This window comes from Scyliorhinus torazame, chromosome 4 (assembly GCF_047496885.1).
Source record: "Scyliorhinus torazame isolate Kashiwa2021f chromosome 4, sScyTor2.1, whole genome shotgun sequence".
Taxonomy (NCBI): domain Eukaryota; kingdom Metazoa; phylum Chordata; class Chondrichthyes; order Carcharhiniformes; family Scyliorhinidae; genus Scyliorhinus; species Scyliorhinus torazame.
Window position 1 is genome coordinate 175,037,512 of NC_092710.1, and position 23,249 is coordinate 175,060,760.

The 23,249-nt window shown below is 48.3% G+C and overlaps 1 protein-coding gene across 1 annotated transcript; it reads left to right on the forward strand.

The window, feature by feature from the left end:
• Positions 1–19,925: 19,925 nt before the first annotated feature.
• kcns3a (potassium voltage-gated channel, delayed-rectifier, subfamily S, member 3a) lies at positions 19,926–21,665 on the forward strand. The gene has a single exon (XM_072498911.1). It carries the CDS (start codon positions 19,926–19,928, stop codon positions 21,399–21,401), a length of 1,476 nt encoding a protein of 491 aa, XP_072355012.1. The 3' UTR covers positions 21,402–21,665.
• The last annotated feature ends 1,584 nt before the right edge of the window (positions 21,666–23,249 follow it).

The following is a 23,249-nucleotide window of genomic DNA, read 5'->3' on the forward strand; positions in this document are numbered from 1 at the left end:
CAAGAAGGGAACAAGGAAAAAGATGGAAAATTATAGGCCAATTAGCCTGACTTCGGTTGTTGGCAAGATTCTAGAATCCATTGATAAGGATGAGATTTCTAAATTCTTGGAAGTGCATGGTCGGATTAGGACAAGTCAGCATGGATTTAGTAAGGGGAGGTCGTGCCTGACAAACCTGTTAGAGTTCTTTGAAGAGATAACAAATAGGTTAGACCAAGGAGAGCCAATGGATGTTATCTATCTTGACTTCCAAAAGGCCTTTGATAAGGTGCCTCACGGGAGACTGCTGAGTAAAGTAAGGGCCCATGGTATTCGAAGCAAGGTACTAACATGGATTGACGATTGGCTGTCAGGCAGAAGGCAGAGAGTTGGGATAAAAGGTTCTTTTTTGGAATGGCAACCGGTGACGATTGGTGTCCCGCAGGGTTCAGTGTTGGGACCACAGCTGTTCTTATATATTAACGAACTAGATAACGGGACTGAGGGCATTCTGGCTAAGTTTGCCGATGATACGAAGATAGGTGGAGGGGCAGGTAGTATGGAGGAGGTGGGGAGGCTTCAAAAAGATTTAGACAGTTTAGGAGAGTGGTCCAAGAAATGGCTGATGAAATTCAACGTGGGCAAGTGCGAGGTCTTGCACTTTGGAAAAAAGAATAGAGGCGTGGACTATTTTCTAAACGGTGACAAAATTCATAATGCTGAAGTGCAAAGGGACTTGGGAGTCCTAGTCCAGGATTCTCTAAAGGTAAACTTGCAGGTTGAGTCCGTAATTAAGAAAGCAAATGCAATGTTGTCATTCATCTCAAGAGGCTTGGAATATAAAAGCAGGGATGTACTTCTGAAGCTTTATAAAGCATTAGTTAGGCCCCATTTAGAATACTGTGAGCAATTTTGGGCCCCACACCTCAAGAAGGACATACTGGCACTGGAGCGGGTCCAGCGGAGATTCACACGGATGATCCCAGGAATGGTAGGCCTAACATACGATGAACGTCTGAGGATCCTGGGATTATATTCATTGGAGTTTCGGAGGTTGAGGGGAGATCTAATAGAAACTTACAAGATAATGAATGGCTTAGATAGGGTGGATGTAGGGAAGTTGTTTCCATTAGCAGGGGAGACTAGGACCCGGGGGCACAGCCTTAGAATAAAAGGGAGTCACTTTAGAACAGAGATGAGGAGAAATTTCTTTAGCCAAAGAGTGGTGGGTATGTGGAATTCATTGCCACAGAGGGCGGTGGAGGCCGGGACGTTGAGTGTCTTTAAGACCGAAGTTGATAAATTCTTGATTTCTCGAGGAATTAAGGGCTATGGAGAGAGAGCGGGTAAATGGAATTGAAATCAGCCATGATTGAATGGTGGAGTGGACTCGATGGGCCGAATGGCCTTCCACTCCTATGTCTTATGGTCTTAAATAGAGATAAGCACTGATATTTAAATCGATGTAGCTGACTATCTTCCCGGGATGTGTGGTGTTGAAACCACCAGTTAGATTGCACTGAAGTTCTCCTGGCTGAACATTCAGGCAGGACTCTCAGGCTGTGGGGTCCCCTCTGGGGAGTCACTTTTACTTGTGTTAACCTGGTCTTCACACAGAAGATGCACCTCGTGTGTGCTAATTCTAACTTGCTTCCATCTCCACCAGACTAACTATCAGCATCACTAGAATTATACACATGAGAATCTGAAAGGGTTTTCAAACAATCTCCCCTGCCTGCAACTGGTGCTGGACTAGATTTTTCCTGCAGGTTAACCTGACTGTAGAGAGAAAGTTCTTTACCCCAGTTCCTCCAGAAAAAAATCAATCAAGCGAGCGAGTAATCAGAGCTCTGGCCTTCTAGCTGCTTGATCAAAACAAAACTGAAAGCAGACACACCGGGCGGGATTCTCCACCCCCATGCCGAAGTGGCCGCGCCGTCGTGAACGCGTCGAGGTTCACGACGGCGCGGAACGGCATCTGTCCCGACCGATTAAGGCCCTGACAATGGGCCAGTATTGGGGCCGTGTAATCTACCCGCGCCAGGCCTTGTCGCCCGTGTAAAAGTGGCGCCGAATAGATGATGCGGCCGGCGCCGCATAACGGACGTCATCCGCGCATGCGCGGGTTGGCCGGCGCCAACCCGCGCATGCGTGGTTGCCGTCCTGTCCAAATCCGCCCCGCAAGAAGATGGGGGACGGATCTTGCGGGGCCGCGGAAGGAATGAGGTTCTCCTTCAGAGAGGACGGCCCGACGATCGGTGGGCACCGATCGTGGGCTACCCCACATTTAAGGTGAAGCCCAGTGCAGGATCCCCCCTTGCCCCCCCACAGGCCGCCCCCCCAGCGTTCACGCACCGCCCACGACTGTAGCGACCAGGTGTGGACGGCGCTGGGGGGAACCCGCCGTTTTGGCCTGGCCGCTCGGCCCATCCGGGCCTCAGAATAGCGGGGGTGCCGGAGAATCGCCATTTTGGGTGTCTCCGGCGATTCCCCGACCTGCGGCCCGCGAAACTCGACCGGCCAGTTCCCGCCGCTTGGGAGAATCGCGGGAGGGCGTCGGACCGGCGTCCCCGGAAATTTTGGCGGCCCATGCGATTCTCCGAACCGGCGTGGGAGTGGAGAATCGCGCCCCTAATCTTTCAAGTAAGGAACATTCCGGAACTACACCAATCATCACGGAGTGTCAGTTCAGACCCGGGAATATGAAATAGCTTATTGGCTGCCAGCCAAGTCCATCAAAAGGGGTCATCATTAAGGCCAGACTAAGCAGCACATCTTACTGCAGGTGTCCTGAGGCCAGATCAAACAGCACATCTTGGCAGCGGTTTCCTTTTTAAAAACAAAATAAAGGTGAAGTCTACCTACTGGCAGGTCCCAGTAATTGTCCTCGTACAAAAATGATGAAATTCAAAAGGAACAGAAATTACAAAGGAAAACAAGGGGCAGACAAGGATTTACAATAGGATCCTTACCCAGTGTAGACTAGGTCCACTTTTACAGTGCAAAGTGTTCTGACTGTGTTTCCTCATGATTCGGCAGTGAGTTTCTGGACTCTGCTGTTTTTATTTTAGGCCAGTTTTGATGAAGTGAAACAAACAGGTGAGAGTCTTGCCCAGCTTAATGCTTGGGCATTTTAGGGTATGGTCATGGGCAAGTTGCCTTTCATAGAAAAATGTTATGTACTGCCCCGGTGGCATTGTTGTTCAGATGGAATGCTGACACAGCTGTCTTCTCTGGAGGGGGTGGAGATATCAGATACAGATAGATCCAGGTTGCTTGAAAGAATCTTGCTGTCTGTAGCATGATGGGGTGATTTCTCCATTTGAGGTACTATGGGCAGATTACGGCAGGCCGGGTCTGCATACGGCCGGCGCCTTGCTGTATGGCATGACCGCCGCAGGCCACCGCCGTGCGCATGTGCGGCCACGGACCCAGCCATTCTGCGGCCATATCCACAGGTAAAGCTGGCGCGGCTGCTAGCCCCCCACTGGGTGGATGATCGGTGCAGGTGTGGCGCAGGCCTTTTGGTCGTAAGCCCAGACAGATCCTGCGGACATGGCCATAGAATCAGAGAATCCAGCCCTATGTTCTCCCCCTGGGAGCGCAAATTGGCAAGAAATTCTGTATCCCTCACCATGAAAATTTATGCATGGCGTGGAATATCCCACTATTGGGCCACCATTTTGAGTAGGTGGCCAGATAGCGAAGTCCCATGGCTGACCACCCTCTCTCACTGCAACCCCCCCCCCCCCCACCCCCACATACACACAGTCTCCCCCAACCTCCAGAAGCTAGTGAGAAGTCCAGATGGGCAGTGAAAATAATTACAGTTGTAACCCTTACTTGAAAGCTCCACATGTACATTTCTGGAAGGAGAGCAGCTGTGACATGCCTCTCGACACCCCAGATCCATTAGCTGCAAGCCATTCATAACTTTCGAGTAGTGGGCTGTGATTCACAGCTTTCACAAACCAGCAGTAGCCTTGATTCAGTCATCCCTTTTCATGGGTCAGCGACTCTGAAGTGGTGAAGCGTCAATGTGCGTTACAAACATTGACCGCATCAAAGAGACGCATGTGCATTCCAAGAACTAAGTGTAATCCAATCACTCAAGCGTGTGATTGCACTGCACTTGCCTTTCTTTGATGTGGTCAATATTTGTAAATGTTGGCTGTGCCTAGGTCTATTCCCACCTTTCCCGTGTCTTGTCCACCGGTGACCTTGCCTTCTCTCGCAGTTGTCTGTACATGTCAGCATAGCTACCGTCCCCTAGTTAAGATTTTAGAAGTCTGTCCAGTAAGGTGTGTTTAGGTCACTGGGGGAACCTTGTGGTCTCCTTGCCGATTTAAATTCCTTAGTTGCATGTACTGAGCTTGTTCCCTTTCGGGAGCTCGTCCATTATTTCCCCCAGGGTCGCTACTCTGCTGTCAACATATATGTCCCCTACCATCAGTACCCCTTTGGCCTGTCTCCGCCTTTTTAAAAGAGGTATCTATTGTTTTGGGGTGAATTTGTTTTTTTTGCAGATGGGGCCACAGTGGACATTGCACCCAGGTGGTAATGGTGCCTGAGTTGATTCCACATCCTCAAGTGGCCACCATCACCGGGCTGGGGGAAATGGGAATGGGGCTGTGGCCAGTGCTCACAGGAATCTCCCCATGCAGCAGGTCTCTTCTGTTCTCTCCCATTCCGCCTCCGGCTCCTTGATTCACCCCTGTACACTTTCTGCTTTGGCCACCCAGGGTAGGATAATAATAATCACTTATTGTCACAAGTAGGCTTCAATAAAGTTACTGTGAAAAGCCCCTAGTCACCACATTCTGGCACCTGTTCGGGGAGGCTGGTATGGGAAGGAGTGTCGGCAGGTCGAAGCCCTTCATGTTCCTCCTTTGTCGGACACTTTTATGTATCCCAGGGTGCTTTCACCCCCCCCCTCCTGCATACACACACACACACTAATGCCGTGATTAGTTTGTCTACTTTAGTGAAGAAGGCCTTGGGGATGAAGATCAGGAACGAATTGATAGGAAATGGAATCTAGGCAGCATGTTCACTTTGATTGTTTCCATGCTCATAAAAGGTCTCCGGTGTCTGATGGAGCTGGTTCACTGCTTTCCTGGTGGAGAGCAGGTAAAATTCCATTCATAGCCTTTTCCTCTCCGCCAGTAGTTCCACGTTCCTTTTGCCAAACAGGATGGGCATCCCCCTCGACCTCCTTCAAAAGCACGCTTGGTAGGTCTGTCCTATCTCATCCTTAGTCGGTCCTTCTCCCTCAGGCGTGTCTGTTGAAGGAAGGCTATGCCAGCCCTCGGGCTTTTTAGATGGGCAAAGAATCTGGATCTTTTCATCGGACCATTGAGTCGAAAATGGGAACCTGTCAGACGAAATGGCAACGCCTCTAAGTTGACTTCTATTATCGGTTGGGAGACACTCTCTTTTCTCCAGCCTCGTTGCGCTCTCACACTCGCGAAACAAGACTGGTGAATAGCGAGAGAGGCCGAAAACGAAAACTGCGCCAGGCACCATACAGTTTGCGATACAACCGACTCGCTCCCCGTAGCATGACGAGAAACCAATTATTGCCACTTAAGCCCTATTCCATATAATTAACAGGAGCGACCCCATATCCAATGGCCTCCTGTGATTCAGGGGCCTCCCATACAAGTGGTCACGCTGGCACCGGTATTAGTACTCCTTTTTAAAAATCATAAACCTGATAGAAGGGCTTCTGTGGGGAGGCATCTTTGCTCACAGTCAAAGAGCCTGTGGGTGCTGGGCTTGGTGCCCTGGTACTCGGCAGGGGGGTTTGGGGGACCCTCGGCAATGCCCACCTGCGACTGGGCCAAGCTCCGCAGCGAGTCAGCCATTCTCATCTGAGACTGGGACATCAAGGTCAGCCTGATACTAGGTCACATTCCCAGCGAGTCGGACATTCTGTTGAGACCCTCAGCCATGACCGTCACCGACTGCACTGCACCTTGGACATCTCCACTAATGATGCCGATGTCATGCACCACACCAGGCTCTCCACTGCGGTCGCCACCCTAGCAGTGCCACTTATTGCCAGCGACATCCGTAGCCTCTTGGACTCCTCCAATCGGCAATGGACCTGCTGGAGTGTCGCTTTCATCTCCCTCTGAATGTTCCGTGCACTCCCTAACGCCTTCATCAGCTCCGGGTAAGCCTATTCCATAGGCTTATCATCAGGCTGCGACCCAGCTGAGTGCTGGGATCCAGCAGACCTCCGGCTGCTGTCTTGCCTGCGTGTTCCTGCCTCCACCTGATGTACATCAGCAACAGTGCTGCTCATAAGTTTGTGTCCCAGAAGCCTGTCCACTAATGTTTCCCACCGAGGTGCGTATATCTGCGCTGGTGGAGGGTGAGGATGACAGCTATGATGCATCGATCGTGACGTCCTCGGGTGTTCTCCTCCTAGGTGGTCTCATGAGCGGCAGGGGAGGGGGCCACCCCGGATGGGCGGATGCCGTCAGCTCGAGAACCTGCTGGAGAATGGGCATGTGGTCAATAGGAAGGATGGGTCAATCAGTAAGTCAATAACTACTCACGTTTGACAGGTCCTCCGGGTGAGGCACAGTGGATCCTCCCCTCTGCAGCATGCAATGTGACCTCCACATTGGTAACCACTCTGTCCTTGGCTACCACAGTCATCTCCAGGCCGCGTTTCTTGGAGGTGGTAAGGATTTGTATGTCTGGCACGCCTCCATAGGGCCCTCCCGGTAATTGTGGGAGAACCTCTCATGCGGAAACATAGCCGTACGCGTGGTTCAAAGTGGTGGGTGGGGGGCGTAATAAGGGAGGGTTGGGGCTGCATGGAAGGTTGCGGGGTAGGGGGGGGGGGTGCTTGCGTGGGGGTGGAAAGTTTTGGTGGGAGTGTTGGGGGCATTTGTGTCAACTCACCTGTGCTGCCCGGTGTAGGTTGTTGACCTTCTTGCGGCAGTGGAGGCCAGTCCCCCTGGTCAGACTCCCCAAGCTCACGGCCACCACCACTTTGTCCCAGGCAGCCCTGTGGCTCCCCCTCTGGGACCCTTAAGGGAATAGGACATCCCTCCTGGCCTCCACTGCATCGAGGAGCCTCCCCGGGTCTGCATCCCCGAATCTTGGGGCTGATCTTCTCAGCGCCAGTGCTGTGAGCTGAGGGTGTTGGCCATGCAACTGCTGTTTTGTGCTGCTCGACCTTGTTAACGGGGTGTTGGAGAGTGCGGTCCCAGCAAATCACCTGGCGAACCTTCATTTGTGGCGTGAAGCCCGTGGGGCCTCGTTTAGTGGACCAATTACTGTTGAATAGCAGTCGGGCCGAGCGCCCGGAAGCCCGCGGCAGTTCCCATTCGCTATCACACTTCGAAATCTTTCCGGAGAACCACACCTTTTGCTATACCTGGCATTGCCGAAAGGTTAATGGTGGATGTTGACCTGTGTCTGGAAGCACGTTCACATGCTTGTCAGTATGATTGTTTTCCAATTGTCGCTGATGTTCTCATTGAAGCTCAGCAGGTCAATGCACCAAAGTCCTTTTGCCATTCAGCCAGCTCCTGGCACCACGTAAAGTCACTGGATTGTGTAGGAAAAAAGACTAGCATTTAAACAGTTTACCACAAGATCTTCAGCAGCTCTTGTATGCAATACTTGTAGCCGCACTGGTGAGAACTCCTGCGCTACCGACACCTCACTTACTGTGCACAGGTCATGGCAATATATACATGAATACACGTTCATCCAATTGTGTCCTGTTTTTTGAGGAGTATTGGGTAGCTGCCGTCAATCCCAATGGCCTTGCAGAGTTGGTGGTGTCAACACTATGACTATCTCTTTAGAGGTGAAGCTCACCGAAAAAGTGGTTTGCAGGGCTGTCATTTGCAGAGAGAATTTAATAAGCATAGTCATATGTTTACAGCATGGAAACAGGCCCTTCGGCCCAGCTTGTCCATGCCACCCAGTTTCTGTAACTAAGCTAGTCCCACTTGCCCGCATTTGACCCATATCCCTCTATACCCACCCTGCCCATATAACTGCCTAACTTTTTTAAAGAAAAAAATTGTACCCGCCTCTACCACTACCGCTGGCAGCTCATTCCAGATGCTCACCACCCTCTGTGTGAAAAACTTCCCCTCTGGTCTCTTTTGTATCTCTCCCCTCTCACCTTAAACCTATGCCCTCTAGTTCTAGACTCCTCTACCTTTGGGAAAAGATGTTGACTATCTACCTTATCTATCCTCCTCATTATTTTATTGACTCTCTATAATCATTCCTAATCCTCCTAAGTTCCAGGGAAAAAAGTCCCAGTCTCTCCTTATAGCTCAGACCATCAAGTCCTGGTAGCATCCTCGTAAATCTCTTCTGCCCTCCTTCTTCTAGTTTAACAATCTCCTCCCTATAATAGGGTGACCAGAACTGAACACAGTATTCCATGTGTGGTCTTACCAATGTCTTGTACAACTTCAACAAGACATCCCAACTCCTGTATTCAATATTCTGATCAACAAAACCTAGCATGCTTGAATGCCTTCTTCACCACCCTGTCCACCTGCGATTCCACTTCAAGCAGCTATAAACCTGTACTCCTAGATCTTTGTTCTGTAACTGTCCCCAACTCCCTACCATTAACTAAGTAGGTCCTGCCCTGATTTGATCGACCATAATGCACCACCTCACATTTATCCAAATTAAACTCCATCTGTCATTCATTGGCCCAATTGGTCAAGATCCTGTTGCAATCTTATATAACCTTCTTCAATATCCACTATGCCACCAATTTTGGTGTCATCTGCAAACTTACTAACCATGCCTCCTACATTCTCATTAATATATATATAACAAATAATAGTGGACCCATATGTTATTTTCCACTGCCTCCGGCACCTCGTTCCAGATGCTCACCACCCTCTGTGTGAAAAGATTTCCGCTCTGGTCTCTTGTACCTCTTCCCTCTCACCTTAAATCTATGCCCTCTAGTTCTAGACTACTCTACCTTTGGGAAACATTCATCATATGGTTTTTCCAGTTTTTTGTTAGAGGGCAGGCCGTAGTGGCATTTGCAGTGATCTTTGGCATCTCGTACGCAGTCAGACAGAGCATAGATGTCAACTAGGAGTATCTAGACATGGGACGCGATTTACAGGTCTCATCGCGCTCCATGCAACGAGGATGTTGAATCTCACAAGAGGCCTCTTGCGAGATTCACGATGCTTGAGATGTCTCGAGAGTTTGAACCGAATACCCTGCGAGTTGTTGTGATTTAGGGCAAGATCCAAATCGTACAGCTCATTTAAATATGTCTGCACCGGATTCTCCCAGTGCCTAGGAACTTACGACCTCTCCAGCGAGGCCTCAACCATGTGCCGTTTAGTACTTGTCTACACAAACGTGGACCAGCCATAACGGCAGCTGGGAGATTTCCTAGGCTGTTGGAAATCCCTGTGTGGTCGGGGAAGGGGCAGGGTGGTCCCCTGGCTCTCCCTTGGCATTGCCACCCTGACATGTCAGGTTGCCCAGTGGCACTGCTAGGGTGGCAATGCTGGGGTGCCAAGATGGCACCGCCAAGGCTCGGGGCCTGAGGGGAGCCATGTCATGAAAGGGGTAATGAGGGAGGTTATGAAGGGTAGAGGATGAAGGGTGTCATGGGAATGTCCCTTTAAGAAATGTTTGTCTTTTCAAATGGCTGCAGTGATGTAATTGTGTGGGTGGAGCTGGACTGTGGCTCTGGTTTTTATTTTCATTTTGAGCTGTTTGTGGCTCTGAGTTTTACTTTCAGTTTAGGCAGTTGATGGTCAGGCAAACATGGGGCATGAGGACATCAACATCAAATTGTTTAGGATGTGAACAGGGATATCAACCACCATCACAATGGGATCAAAGATGAGAGGAGGAGGCAGCAGAGTGATTGGTTGGAGGGAAACCTGAACATGGTGCTCCTCCAATATCATTGGAGGGAACTCAACAGTTGTTGGGGGTGGGTGTTGAAGCTGGTCTGGTTGTAAAACATTCGCTCCAATATTTTTCAAGCTGATCTAATGGGCGGCACGGTACCACAAGTGGTTAGCACTGATGCTTCACTGAGCCAGGGACCCGGGCTCAATTCCCGGCTTGGGTCACTGTCTGTGCGGACAATGCACGTTCTCCCCGTGTCTGTCTGGGTTTCCTCCGGGTGCTCCGATTTCCTCCCACAAGTCCCGAAAGACGTGCTTGTTAGGTGAATTGGACATTTGGAATTCTCCCTCCGTGTACTCGAACAGGCGCTGGAGTGTGGTGACTAGGGGCTCTTCACAGTAGCTCCATTGCAGTATTAATGTAAGCCTACTTGTGACACGAATAAAGATTATTATTATGACGTAGTTGAAAAAAACAAGTGTGGAAACAATGCCAGTGGTGGGCTGTCAGGACTTGTGGGAGGAGTTGGCCACTGCTGTGAGCTGATTGCAGGGGTACTCCAGGGACTAAGTGGGGTGAAATGGCTGGGATGATAGGAACGCATGACTCCGCTCAGACTACCTAGTTGACAAATGTAAGGTGACCATGCAGCCTTGTGTTCATCTCTGTTTCTGTTAATTGCTTCCACAGAGATGAACACAAGAGCATAATGATTGGGGCAGAAAGCATTGCATTCACCCTGGCAATCGGGCAACAAAGAAAGAGGATAAGAAGGGCCCATTACCACTAGGCACGAAAAAGGCAGAATTCTCAACCTGATGATCAAGAGCCAGCAGGGGCTGCTGAACACCAGAAATGGAAGCTGCCAAAGGCATGTGGCAAAACTAGGGTTGTACAGAAAACGCTTTGTATTCCTCCAGATGAACTGACAAACAAGAGAGAGTGCTGTAGATGCCTTTGCATTTCTAGGGACGTGGTGGCTCACATTTTTCATATTCTCCTTGAGGAGTTAACTCCGCAGGGACTGCGAGGCCATCCATTGCCAGTGACTGTCAAAATGACTGCTGATCTGAACTTCTTTACAAGTAGCTCCCTCCAGTGCTCCACTGGGGACCTCAACTTCTACACATACATGCATCCGAGAGATTATGGACACTATTTAGCAAGGCATACTATTTAGCAAGGCATACGATTACGTCCAATTCTCCCTAGATGAAACCAGCCAGGCTACAAGAGCATTGGGATTTGCAGCTGTCTTCAGATTCCCACCAGTGCAGGGTGCCATTGACTGCACACGTGTGGCTTTAAGAGCTCGAAGGTGCTCCACTCACTTAATGTGCAGCTGGTCTGCAATCACCAGAAGTAGATTATGCACGTATGTGCGAGAAACCCCGGAAGTTTCCATGACTCTCATCTTGTGTCATTCCCAGCTACCACAGATATTCGAGGGCCTGCAGTGTATACAAGGTTGGCTCCTTAGTGACAAAAGCTACCTGCTAAACACATGGCTGGTGGTGCACTTTTGGAACACGCAAAGAGTCTCTGAGAGATGCAATGTTGCTCATTCTGTAACACTCTCATTGATCGAGCAGACTATTGGCATCCCAAAAATGTGTTTTGATGTCGGGACAGGCCAGTCAGTGCATTGCAGTACTCTCCCCAGAGAGTCTCATGCATCATAGTGGCTTGCTGTGTTCTACACAACCTGGTGCTCCAAAGGGGCATGACTGCTCTAACGAGGAGGATGCAAAGAGGGCTGATCTGGTGGAGGATGAGGAAGTGGTGGTCCAGAGGAAGAGGCCGTAGCATGGCCAGATGGGACAGGCATGCTGGTTACATGCATGCCTGCCTTGGGAGGAGAATGGCGATTAGCCAGTGGTAGCCTCTTATCTGTGCTCTCCAATGCTGGGTCCATATAGTCACCTTTGTTATCCTTATCATGAGAATGCATCACATCTAGGCTACCACAAAGGCCTTGCCTTTGTAAGGCAATGCAGCCTCTGGTGTATGTGACCTTTTATGGGATAATAACAATAACCTGGGGCTGGATTCTCTGTTTTTTGGGACTATGTCCCCACGCCGTCGTAAAAGTTGTGGCCTTTCACGCCGAAAAACTGGTGTGAAAATGCCCCCATATTCATAGTCCTGCTACAGGGACCCATCGGGAAGCCAGCAGCGTTAGCTGCAGATACGGACCCCGCATTTCCGGGTCAGAGGCCGCGCATTTGCACGGCGCCGTGCTCCATGGCGGACTCAGACCATGGAGCTAGACCGTGGAAATAGTACACCCCATCAGCCGCGCGCCTGACCCTGACCGCTCGTCCAAAAATTGCCAGGTCCTGTACGAGGCCGCCCCCGACCATGGCGGCCGTGGACTGAGTCTGAAGCCGCCATGCAAGTATCCCGAATGGCAGGACCACATTAGACCCATGCCGTCGGGACTTCGGCTGGTCGGGGGCAGAAAATAGCGGGGCAGGCCTCCAGCATTGGCCGCAGGTAGGGGATATGAGGCGTATGCCACTTTTCGGGGCTCGGAGAATTGGGGAACCAGCGGCGGTCCCGAATCTGTGTGTGGAAATGGATTCTCTGACCCGGTGCCGGATGCGATTTCAGCGTCGGGGTGCAGAGAATCCAGCCCATGGTGTTTGGTGAGCAGACTTCAGATAGTGCAACCTCTCCAAATATCCCAGCGATGTTCCACTGTCTATGGCAGCCTCCCAAGAGGCAGAAGTAGCACTGCAATCCTCATTGCTCTAGTGGCAGTATCACTGCACTGCATATGCAAGGTGCCTTAAGGACAACAATCATCACTGATTGGTTATATACTTCAAGTCTCAGGTACATTGTGAACCAGACCTATGCCTTTTCTGCACAGGCAAGCATTTCTGCAAGACAAGTATCCAGGCATCTTCATCATACTCGGTCCCCAGTGTTACATACATCTGCATGACACAATTATCTGTAGTTCTCAACGATGGATGCAATGCAGCACTTTAGCTCACCTCTCATTGGACCGTGAAAGGTTCAAGAGATGCATAGTCTGATATATATGAGGCACCATGGCTCCATTTTCAGTCTCCCAATATCCCCTCTTGTTTAGCCATTGCTTTTGTTGGCCTGAAGATGTGACACTCCATCTAGGCCTTGAGGACCCAAATTGTTGATAATCTTTATTATTGTCACAAGTAGGCATACATTAACACTGCAATGAAGGTACTGTGAAAATTCCCTAGTCGCCACATTCCGGCACCTGTTCGGGTACACTGAGGGAGAATTCAGAATATCCAATTCACCTAACAGCACGTCTTTTGGGACTTGTGAGATGAAACCAGAGCACCCAGAGGAAATCCACGCAGACACAGTGACCCAAGCGGGATTCGAACCTGGGACCCTGGAGCTGTGAAGCAACAGTGCTAGAAAGCCCACATTACATCCATTGCAGCCCTGCTCTGATCCCATTTGAGGGCTCGACATTTCCACTCCAGCAGTCTTAATATGCATATTGAAACCAGGCACACAATGCCACTGTTAAGTACCACATTGATGTGCCTGTGTGAGAGATGGCAGAGGGCTAAAGTCACAGGACAGTAGGCACACCTGACCCTGCATTAAATCCTCCGATTTCCAAGTGAGCCTTCTGGGGCCTCTGCAGTCGCAGTCCAGTCCACACAATTGTAACCGATTGGCAGGAATCACAAGGCTCCGCATGTTTCTCCAGGATCCTTAGCTCTGCATCATGGAGGCGGGAAGATGGGGACTGATATTGGGGTGATGTTGAGATGTACATGCGGACCTGAGATAATGCTGCAGGCAGACATGAGTGCATAAGGTCTGCGAGTTTCCATTTCGAAGTCAATCATCCACGCCATGCCATTAAATCTTCTGGGACATACATTTATCACTCTACAATGCAAGCAACCTTCAAATTCTGAACTCACGAGGCGACATAGCATGAGCCTCTGAGGCAGGGCTCACTAATGTCCTGGAAAACCACAAAAGTTCTTGGAGACTGATGCTTCACTCAGGTCGCCACTGAGCAGAGAACAGACTGACACTGCAATGTGATAGTTATAGAGACCCTCCCGCCAGGTCGGAGAATTCCCGGGAAGCGGCACGAATCCGCCCCGCTGCCCTGACGCCAGCTGCCGCATTCTCCGGCGCTGGTTATAGGGCGGAGGCAAGGTTGACGCCACGTCGATCGGGAGCTGTCGGCAGCGACCCCCCCCCCCCCGGCAATTCTCCGGGCCCTGATGGGCTGAGCGTCTGTCCGTTTTTGGCCAGTCCCGCCGGCGTGGGTTACGCATGGTCCCACACGGCGGGACTTGGCAGGTAAGTTGGCTGGGGCGGTCCTGGGCGGGGGGGAGATCTGGCCCCGTGGCCTGGCCCGCGATCAAGGCCCACCAATCTGCGGATGGGCATGTGCTGTGGGGGCACTCCTTAATTCCATGCTGGCCCCTGTAGGGCTCCGCCATGGCCGGCACGGAGAAGAGAACCCCCTGCACATGCGGCAAAATATGCAGCCGGTCTGCACATGCGCGGAAACACGCCGGCGGTTCCGCACATGCGTGAGATCACGCCAGCCCTTTGCCGCATGCGTGAACTCGTTCAGTCCCTTCGGCGGCACTAACCCCTCCGGCGTCCACCTAGCCACAGAAGTGCGGAGATTTCCGCACTTTTCGGGGGCTGTTGACACCAGAGTGGTTGGCGCCGGTTCTCTCGCCGGCATGGGGACTTAGTCCCCAGAAGGGAGAATCCCGCTGCATAGCGCTGAGGCAAATGATTGAACATCTGAGTGGGGGGGGAGGGGTGGTGGTGAGGGGAGGCATGAGTGACCGTGGAGCATTTCATCCGAAAGAAGAGGCACAGACAACATGAGAAGTGGAATGAGTGGAAACATATTTCATGCATGCAAAGAAGATACAGAGAGTGGACACCTGTGCTACCTTTATGCTCCTAGTATTTCTTTATTTTTCTAATGTACAACTATGTCTTGGTGCTTCCCTGACGTCCACAGCTGAGGTAGAGGCAGGCTGTTTTGGATTACCTTGTCCTCCATCCTCTGGACGACCGAGGCTTGGAGGGCCCTGGGCTGCTTGTGGTCTCCCGCTGTGCAGCTGGAGCCACAGACAGAGGAGATTACGATCAGCTGGACACTCTCTGTGTCAGCTGCGTGGATGACCCCGGGTGTCTAGCTACTGATCCTCATCCCTGTGGGTGACTGAGTGACCCTGGTTGACTGCTGGAGGAGAAAGGGTTCCTGTAGTGAGATCTATGTGTCTGTCCCCGCTTCGTTTAGTAACTTATGGATCCCAGCTATGCCCAGAGTAATGAAATGCAGGTCTTGCTGTATATCAGACGCTATTTCATGCACGAAAGCAGTCGGCATGAGACCAGTGTTAACCTCGGTGCACTGGCATGTCGGAGCAACAACATTATACAGAACATAGACAGACTCCATCGTCATTGCAATCTGGTGGCGGCATCTGACAACCTTGCTTGATGTCCTCACTTCTGACTTTGCAGCTCCAGCATCTGTATTAGGACTGAATCCAGAAGCCTGTTATCTGACACAGACACCACTGGAGCCTGGCCTTCAGCCTTCCGAGTGCCGGTGACCTTGAATATCCCAGCCTCTGCCTTCTGTGGCCCCGAATCTGTGCTGCGCTTACCATATTGTGACTCCATGCCTGCTCTAGAACTAGGTCACACCAAGGTGTGTTTCTTTGTGCTGGTGGTGGGTGCAGGTGAATGCTGTGATGGGTCTTCATCAACTAGGTCCTCAGCATCCTCATTGAGGTGGCTGGGGCTGATGGAATGGCTGCCTTTGTCTCTCTTCCTCTTCATGTGGGCACCTCCCAAAGAGAGTGGAGATTATGAGTGATTGTTTGTATGGTGACCAATATAACAAAGCACTCACAGTTCCAAATGCCAAAGGGCGAGATGGTGTTGGGTCCTTACTGGATTGGGATATGCCGATCTCCCCCTCACACATGGAAGTGTTCCTCACTGACCAGCTCTGCACCCCACTCCTCAAACTCTTGAGGGGCTTGAACTCAAACATTCCCCTTCTGGTCTGGGATCTCTCCCTGTTGTTGTGAGTGGACAGTTACTGAGGCCAATGATAAGGATGCCTGTCTTCTGTGGGTCCTGAGTGGAGCTGTGTAAGGGTGGCACATGTGAGATGAGATGCAGATATGAGAGAGTCAGTGATTGTGCTGTGCTTGCAGTGTGTGAAATCCCTGTGGACTGTAACCCTGCAATTGCCTGATAGGCTTGTGAGAGTGGAGAGTAAAGGAACGGTTGATTTGCCCTGGTGGAGTGCATGAAATCATTCATCCTTTTCCTGCGCTGGATGGCAGTTCTCCTGTGGGCTGCATTGGCATTAACTGCACTGGTGAGCTCCCAAGGCTGGTGGACCTCCATCTCCCATTGCTAGGATAAAGGATATCCAGGTGTACCTCCACCACATCCAGAGATACCCCCTGTGCTTTGTAATTAAATTTGGAAGCAAATCCGGGCTTCAGAAAGTGAATAATTTCACTTAAATATGGTGCCTGGAAACTTCCAAAGAAGTTACTTCAAGGCGGGACGAATTGCAGCCCACTCCACCACGAGGTCTGACATAGTCCTCATTGATGCATATATAATGACCTGAAAAGCAGACAATCTGACACTTAAACCACCATTTTGTCTGGCAGTAAATGTGCTGCTTTTCCCATCTCCCACTGCATTAGGTCTTCGGAGCAGAAACCTCTGCCTCATGAAAGGGAAATACACTAATTAACACTGAGCTGCTTTCTTTCCTGCTTATATGAAAGGGTTTATTCACAATACTTGTCTTGAGAGGTTATTTTACACACCTTGGAGATGATTTTACACCTCCACCTCTTTGAAGGTGACTACACTTGACAGTGTAATCTGCACTTCAGAATTCTGATTTATTTGATCAGCATGGGTGCTGCTTGCACTGTTACTTTGGACCACAAATGAGGACCAACATGACCACCAGCAGTACCATCACTATCAGCGGCAAACAGCGGCAGCAGGAGCAGCCGCAACAAGAGGACCTACATCAGTAATAGGCTGTTGTTCACACACCACCAGATCCACAGGCGAGAGGGGGACAGCAGAGAGGCTCAGACTGGCACAGTGTCTACAGGCGGAGGATAATCCTCCTCAGCATCTTTAAACACCAGTGTCTCAAGAGGCTCAGCATGTTGCATCAGGTCATGGCTGATATTTGCAGCCTGCTTGGGTAAGACCTGCTGCTGAGAGTTTCACTTGGCCAATGTTTCACTAGTCACTGTCAAGTCACCACCACCCTCAACATTTTGCCTGTGGGTCCTTCCAGGGTTCATCCAGTTGCATCTTCAGGATCTTGCATTTGGAGGCTGGGGATTGATAGCTTATTTGGCGGGTTTTCAATTATGTGAAATTTTCCTGCAATTACATCAGACAGAATGAGTAGGTGCTTGTGGCTCTGACTGGCTTCCCATATGTGGCAGTTAAGGCATCCATAGATCACTGGAGTATTTGACAACTACAAGGGCTCCACTCCATCAGTGTGCGGATGGTGTGCAACTACAAAAAAATGTTCATGCAGGTATGCACAACATTCCAAGATAGCTGCCATGATGTTTTCAACTTGCAGTAGTTCACCCACCATAATCTCTTCGCATATCAAAGCAGATTTATCATTGTATCACCTTTTTGGTTTCGCTCTTTGGCCTCATTCCAAGCATCCAATGAATGTGATATGACCACCAGATGGATCATTGAACAAGCCATTGTCATGCTGAAGGTACATTTTAGGTACCTGGGTAATTCCAACCAGTTGGTTCAGAATAACCATGCTGTGCAATGCAGGTTTGGATCTGGAGAAGGAACATGGAGCGAAGCACAGATTCGTATGGATGATTCTAAGGGAGGAAAGGAATATAAGGAGAAGGTATTTCAGGCAGTGCATCACCAGAGGCACACATTGGTGCCTGGGATGCCCACATTATCTCAAAGTCCACTTAGGTTCGACAATTCAGCCATTTAACGGCCACATGCAAAAACCATATTTGCCCTCTTACACAATGCCTACAAACAACTAAACTTTCCTTTCACAACTCCCAACTGCCCGTTGTCATTTCAAGTCTTCCCATTCATCATTACATAACTGAAAAGGCCACCTGCCAGCCAGGAACCTAGAATGGACAAGCTGGCACAGTGGCATAAAACAGTAATATTTATGTGACTTGCAAATAAAACAGAAACTTAACATTCTAACAATGAGTAAAGGACTCCTTTGCATACCATTGCGCAATTCCTACCACTGGTGCAACCCCTGTGACTTCATGAGAGATAAAGAGAGGTTGCTCAGTCTCCTGCTCTGACTGTTGAGATGCTCTTCACTGATGTTCTCTGGGTTTTGGGCCCCAGCAAAGATTTTTTCACCTGCACATGGGCACAAGGCAGCATGTGGGCTACTGGAGAGGGCAATGGGTAAGAAATGGAAGAAATTCTGAAGATGAGTTACATTCAACTTGAAATGTTAACTCTGTTTCCCTCACTACCCAGGTGCTGAGTATTTAAGCGCTTTCTGTTTTTATACTAGAAAAGGTGAATGGCCAGATAAAGCACAATGTAAAATATCTCGATGTACTCTCAAAAGTAACGGAATTACTTATATTGCAAAAACTATCCCGCTCCCTCTGAAATTTGTCATTCTATCCATTCCAAATATTCCTTTGTCAATCTGTTCTGACAAATCATCACCCCTTCTGATAAAGTACTTGAATCCAATTCCTACCACTACCTGATGCTCATGAACATTGGACGGAATTCTCAGTTTGGGAGACTACGGGCTGGGTTCTCCGATTTTGAGGCTGTAAAGAACCAAGAACAAAACAGCACAGGAACAGGCCCTTCGGCCCTCCAAGCCTGTACCAACCTTTGCCAAAACCCTCAGCACTTCCTTGTGCCGTATCCCTCTATACTCATCCTATCCACGTGTTTGTCAAGATGTCTTTTGAACGCCGTTAATGTATCTGCTTCCACAACCTCCCCTGGCAACGTGTTCCAGGCACTCGCCGCCCCCCCCCCCCCCCTCTGCATAAAAAAATCTGCCTTGCACATCTCCTCTAAACTTTGCCCCATGGACCTTAAACCTATGCCCCCTCTAGAGATATTCTAGAGATATCCACTCTATCTATGCCTCTCATAGTCTTGTAGACCTGTGTCAGGTCACCCCTCAACCTCCTTCTATCTAATGAAAACAGCCCAAGTCTATTCAGCCTCTCCACATAGCTAATTCCTCATCCAGGTTAGGTTTTCTTCACAAACGCTGGATTTTCCACCTCATCAGTAACTACGCTAATGGTGGCGCGAGGCAGAGAATTTTGCCTATTATTTCTCAGAAATTTCTGTTGGTGATATGAGTGGATAATTCTTGATACACTCGATGACATTGCTCAATTTTAATGGCATTGTTAATTTAAAAAAGTAAAAGCAATTCAAATGCTAATATACAAATATATTTTTTGAAATGTTTATATCCGTATTTTATTTTCTCTTTTGACACACTGTAAACTTTATGTTCAGTCATCAATTTTGCTCCAAAATGTCGGTCTCTCATTTCCATTAGTAGTCTGACTAACTGTTCCGGAAGATAAGCCTTGAACCTTTTGAGTCCAATTTTAACTCTGCACAATTGGGTGGGTTTTGAATGTGTTAAAATCTCACTTTATTTCATTGGATTCTTGGATGCACAGTTAATTTGCAGTCTATCCTCATATCACGCATCATAAATAACCAGTGGAAGTAAATGTTTTGAGCGAATTTCAGTAAATATAGTAAATCACACACAATTTACACTCATGGATAATTTAATGCTTTTGTACCTTGTGGATCCTCCATTTACTGCAGTGTTTTGGAATGGTTGCAGATATTTCTGACAATGTTATTTTCCTTTTTAACTCTATAATGCTAAGTAACAATTGTTGTATTTTAGGTGTAAGATGTCAATTACTTGGAAATATTAAATGGAAGCAACAAAGTGATAAGGATTCGTCGACATGGTTTATGGCCAGATATTTGAAAGGACTGTGCCTGATCATGAACTTATCAACATAAACGTGGGAGGATTCAAACAGAAAGTCGACCAGGGTACCCTGCTGCGATTTCCTCACACCAGGTTAGGAAAACTACTGAACTGTGACACTGAGGAAGCTATTTTAGAGCTCTGTGATGATTACAATGTTGTGGACAAGGAATATTACTTTGATCGGAATCCCTGCTTGTTCCAGTACATTTTGAACTTTTACTACACGGGGAAACTGCATGTCATGGAAGAGCTTTGTGCATTTTCTTTCAGCCAAGAGATCGAGTATTGGGGGATTAATGAACTTTTCATTGACTCCTGCTGCAGCAACCGGTACCAAGAGAGGAAGGTGGATAAAGATTGGGAGCAGAAAAGTGATGAAAGTATTGATTCTTCCTTTGAAGAACTGTCAGCCTTCGATAAAGATTTGGATAAATTTAACAATATGTGGTGTGGAAAAGTAAGAAAGAATGTTTGGATCACGTTCGAAAATCCTGGACACTCACTCATGGCCAAAATCTTGGCAATTTTATCTTTAAGTGTGGTCCTTACATCCATTGTGGCTATGTGCATTCACAGCATGCATGAGTTCCAACAATTTGATGAGGATGGCAAAGAAATAGTTAATCCTGGACTAGAAGGACTAGAGATCGCATGTATAGTTTGGTTCACCGTGGAGTTCATTGCAAGGTTCACAGTAACGCCATGTCTAAAGAAATTCTTCAAAAATCCCTTGAATATAATTGATTTTGTATCAATTCTACCATTCTACTTCACACTGGGTGTGGAGACAATGGATGAGGACAGCGAGGAGTTAGAAAACGTGGGTAAAGTGGTTCAAATCCTTCGTCTAATGAGGATGTTCCGTATCCTGAAGCTGGCCAGGCATTCAGTGGGGCTACGGTCATTGGGAGCCACACTCAGGCACAGCTACCATGAAGTTGGGCTCTTGCTTTTGTTCTTGACAGTTGGGATCTCCATATTCTCTGTCCTTGTTTATTCTGTTGAAAAAGATGAAACTGAGTCAGGGCTTCATAGTATTCCTATGAGCTGGTGGTGGGCAACCATCAGCATGACCACAGTCGGGTATGGGGACACTTATCCTGTCACTTTATTAGGAAAACTCCTAGGAAGCATCTGCATTCTATGTGGGATTTTGGTAGTTGCTCTCCCCATTACTATAATTTTCAATAAATTTTCCAAGTACTATAGGAAGCATAAAATGGTGGACATTGACCGTTGCAATGCCGAACTTGCAGAAGATTGTTCTAATTTACCTTACATGAATATTCGAGACATATATGCCAAAAATATGCACTCTCTCATAGCTAGTATCTCTTCCATGGTTAGCACCAATGCCAGTGACCATAGCACCATAGATGCCTCTAGCATCCAAGAACTAGAAACCATTCAGAACACCACAATATGTGAGAATTGTTCAGCCAAATAGAACATTTTGTTGGTTAGTCTCACTGCTTTCTAATCAAAGTTCTGGTCTATGATTATTTATTTGTTGCATTTTAAAACACTCAGGGTATTATTTGTTTGACATACAATAGCTATTTAAATGATTGTAATATCAAAATGAAAATGAAAGAAGCATGTGAATTAATTTCCTGACTTCTACTTTATGCAAGCATACATGTTGTTAGTGTCTTGTCTGTTTCTAAAGTAAATGACAATGCAATAATAAACTCAGCAAAATGAAAACATATGATACTGATTGTATGCCTGCAGGAATATATGATTTGATTTGTTATTCCTTTTAGGAACGAGATGCAAACCAGCACAAATTATAACTGCATCAGTTTAGGAATAATTTCCATTTATTATATGCGTGCATAAAAGACTGCATGAAAAGAAAGAATATAGGATTTAAAAAATATACATATATTCTGTACAATGGGTAAAGTAATAAAGCACTTAATAAATATTCATTTTAAGTACCTAAGAGTGTTTTGACTACAATAGTATGTTTTGACATATTATTCAAAATACACAGACTATTAAGTTAATGGTTAAAATGAACAAAAGTAATTATCTCCATTTAAAAGTTCACTCAGGAAGTTTTACATTTATTTGTAATTAGCGGCAGATTTCACTTTAGTCGAATATAAACTTATTTTGTTTTTAGAGTCAACTCACCCAATGCTTGACTTTGGACTTGGAAGGTACTGGGAGAAAGCTGACTACCATTGTTGTCAGCCTTGGCGCAGTGGCAGCAGAAGTCGAGAGTTCAAATCCTATAGACTTGAACAGGTAATTAGGTTAACACCTCTACAGTACGAAGAGAGTCGTCCTTCTAGTGGCGCATTACATCAATGACACAATAACCTTCTAGGTGGATGTAAAACATCCCAAGAGACTATTTGAAGAAGAACGAGGAATTCTCTTGATGTCCAGGCCAATGTCTATCTATCAAGCAACATCAATGCAACAGTTGTCTATTCACTATCTCATTGCTACCTGTGAGACCTTGCTGTGTACAAATTGGCTGCTGCATTTTCCTATATTACAATGGTGCCTAATTTATGGCTGTAGCGTTTGGAATGTCATGTAATTACAATTTTTTTAATACGTATCTCCTAGAGATTGAGAAAGAAATCAATATTTGGAGTAGGCAAATGAGAATTGAGGATAGGTATCAACTTTTCTGACCTCAGTATAGCCTCCTGGGGATTCACTTAAATTTGAATTATTCTAAGCCAAATGGAACACAATGGGCACGATTCTCCAGCCTCATTGCGCTCTCGCTCAAGCAAACCGAGGCCAGTGAATAGCGGGAGAGGCCAAAAGCGAGATCCACGCCGGCCGCCAAACTGTTTGCGATGCAACCGGCCTGCTCCCGTAGGCGAAATCGGGATCTCGCCTGACTGTGGCGAGAAACCAATTATCACCACTTAAGCCCCATTTCCATACAATCAACGTGAGGGACCCCATATCCAATGGCCTTCCCAGCAAGCACTCACGCCGGCGCCGATTGTATTTGTTTTTAAAAACGTGAACCTAGCGGAAGGTCTTCTGTGGGGAGCCGAGGAGCTGAGTAGCCACTTTTGCTCACAGGCAAAGAGCCCGGGGTGCTGGACCTGCCGTCCCTGTGCTCGGTGAGGGGTGGGGGACACTTGGCTGGGGGTGGGGGACACTCCGCAGGGGGGTGCTACATGGGGGTGGTGGGAGGAGGTGCTGGGGGTGGACAACTGCTCGCGGCACCACCATTCCAAGCCAGGATCATGTTTACCCATTCTGGGGACAACATTTGTCCCTACCTGCCCACCGATCACCCATACACCCCACTGAC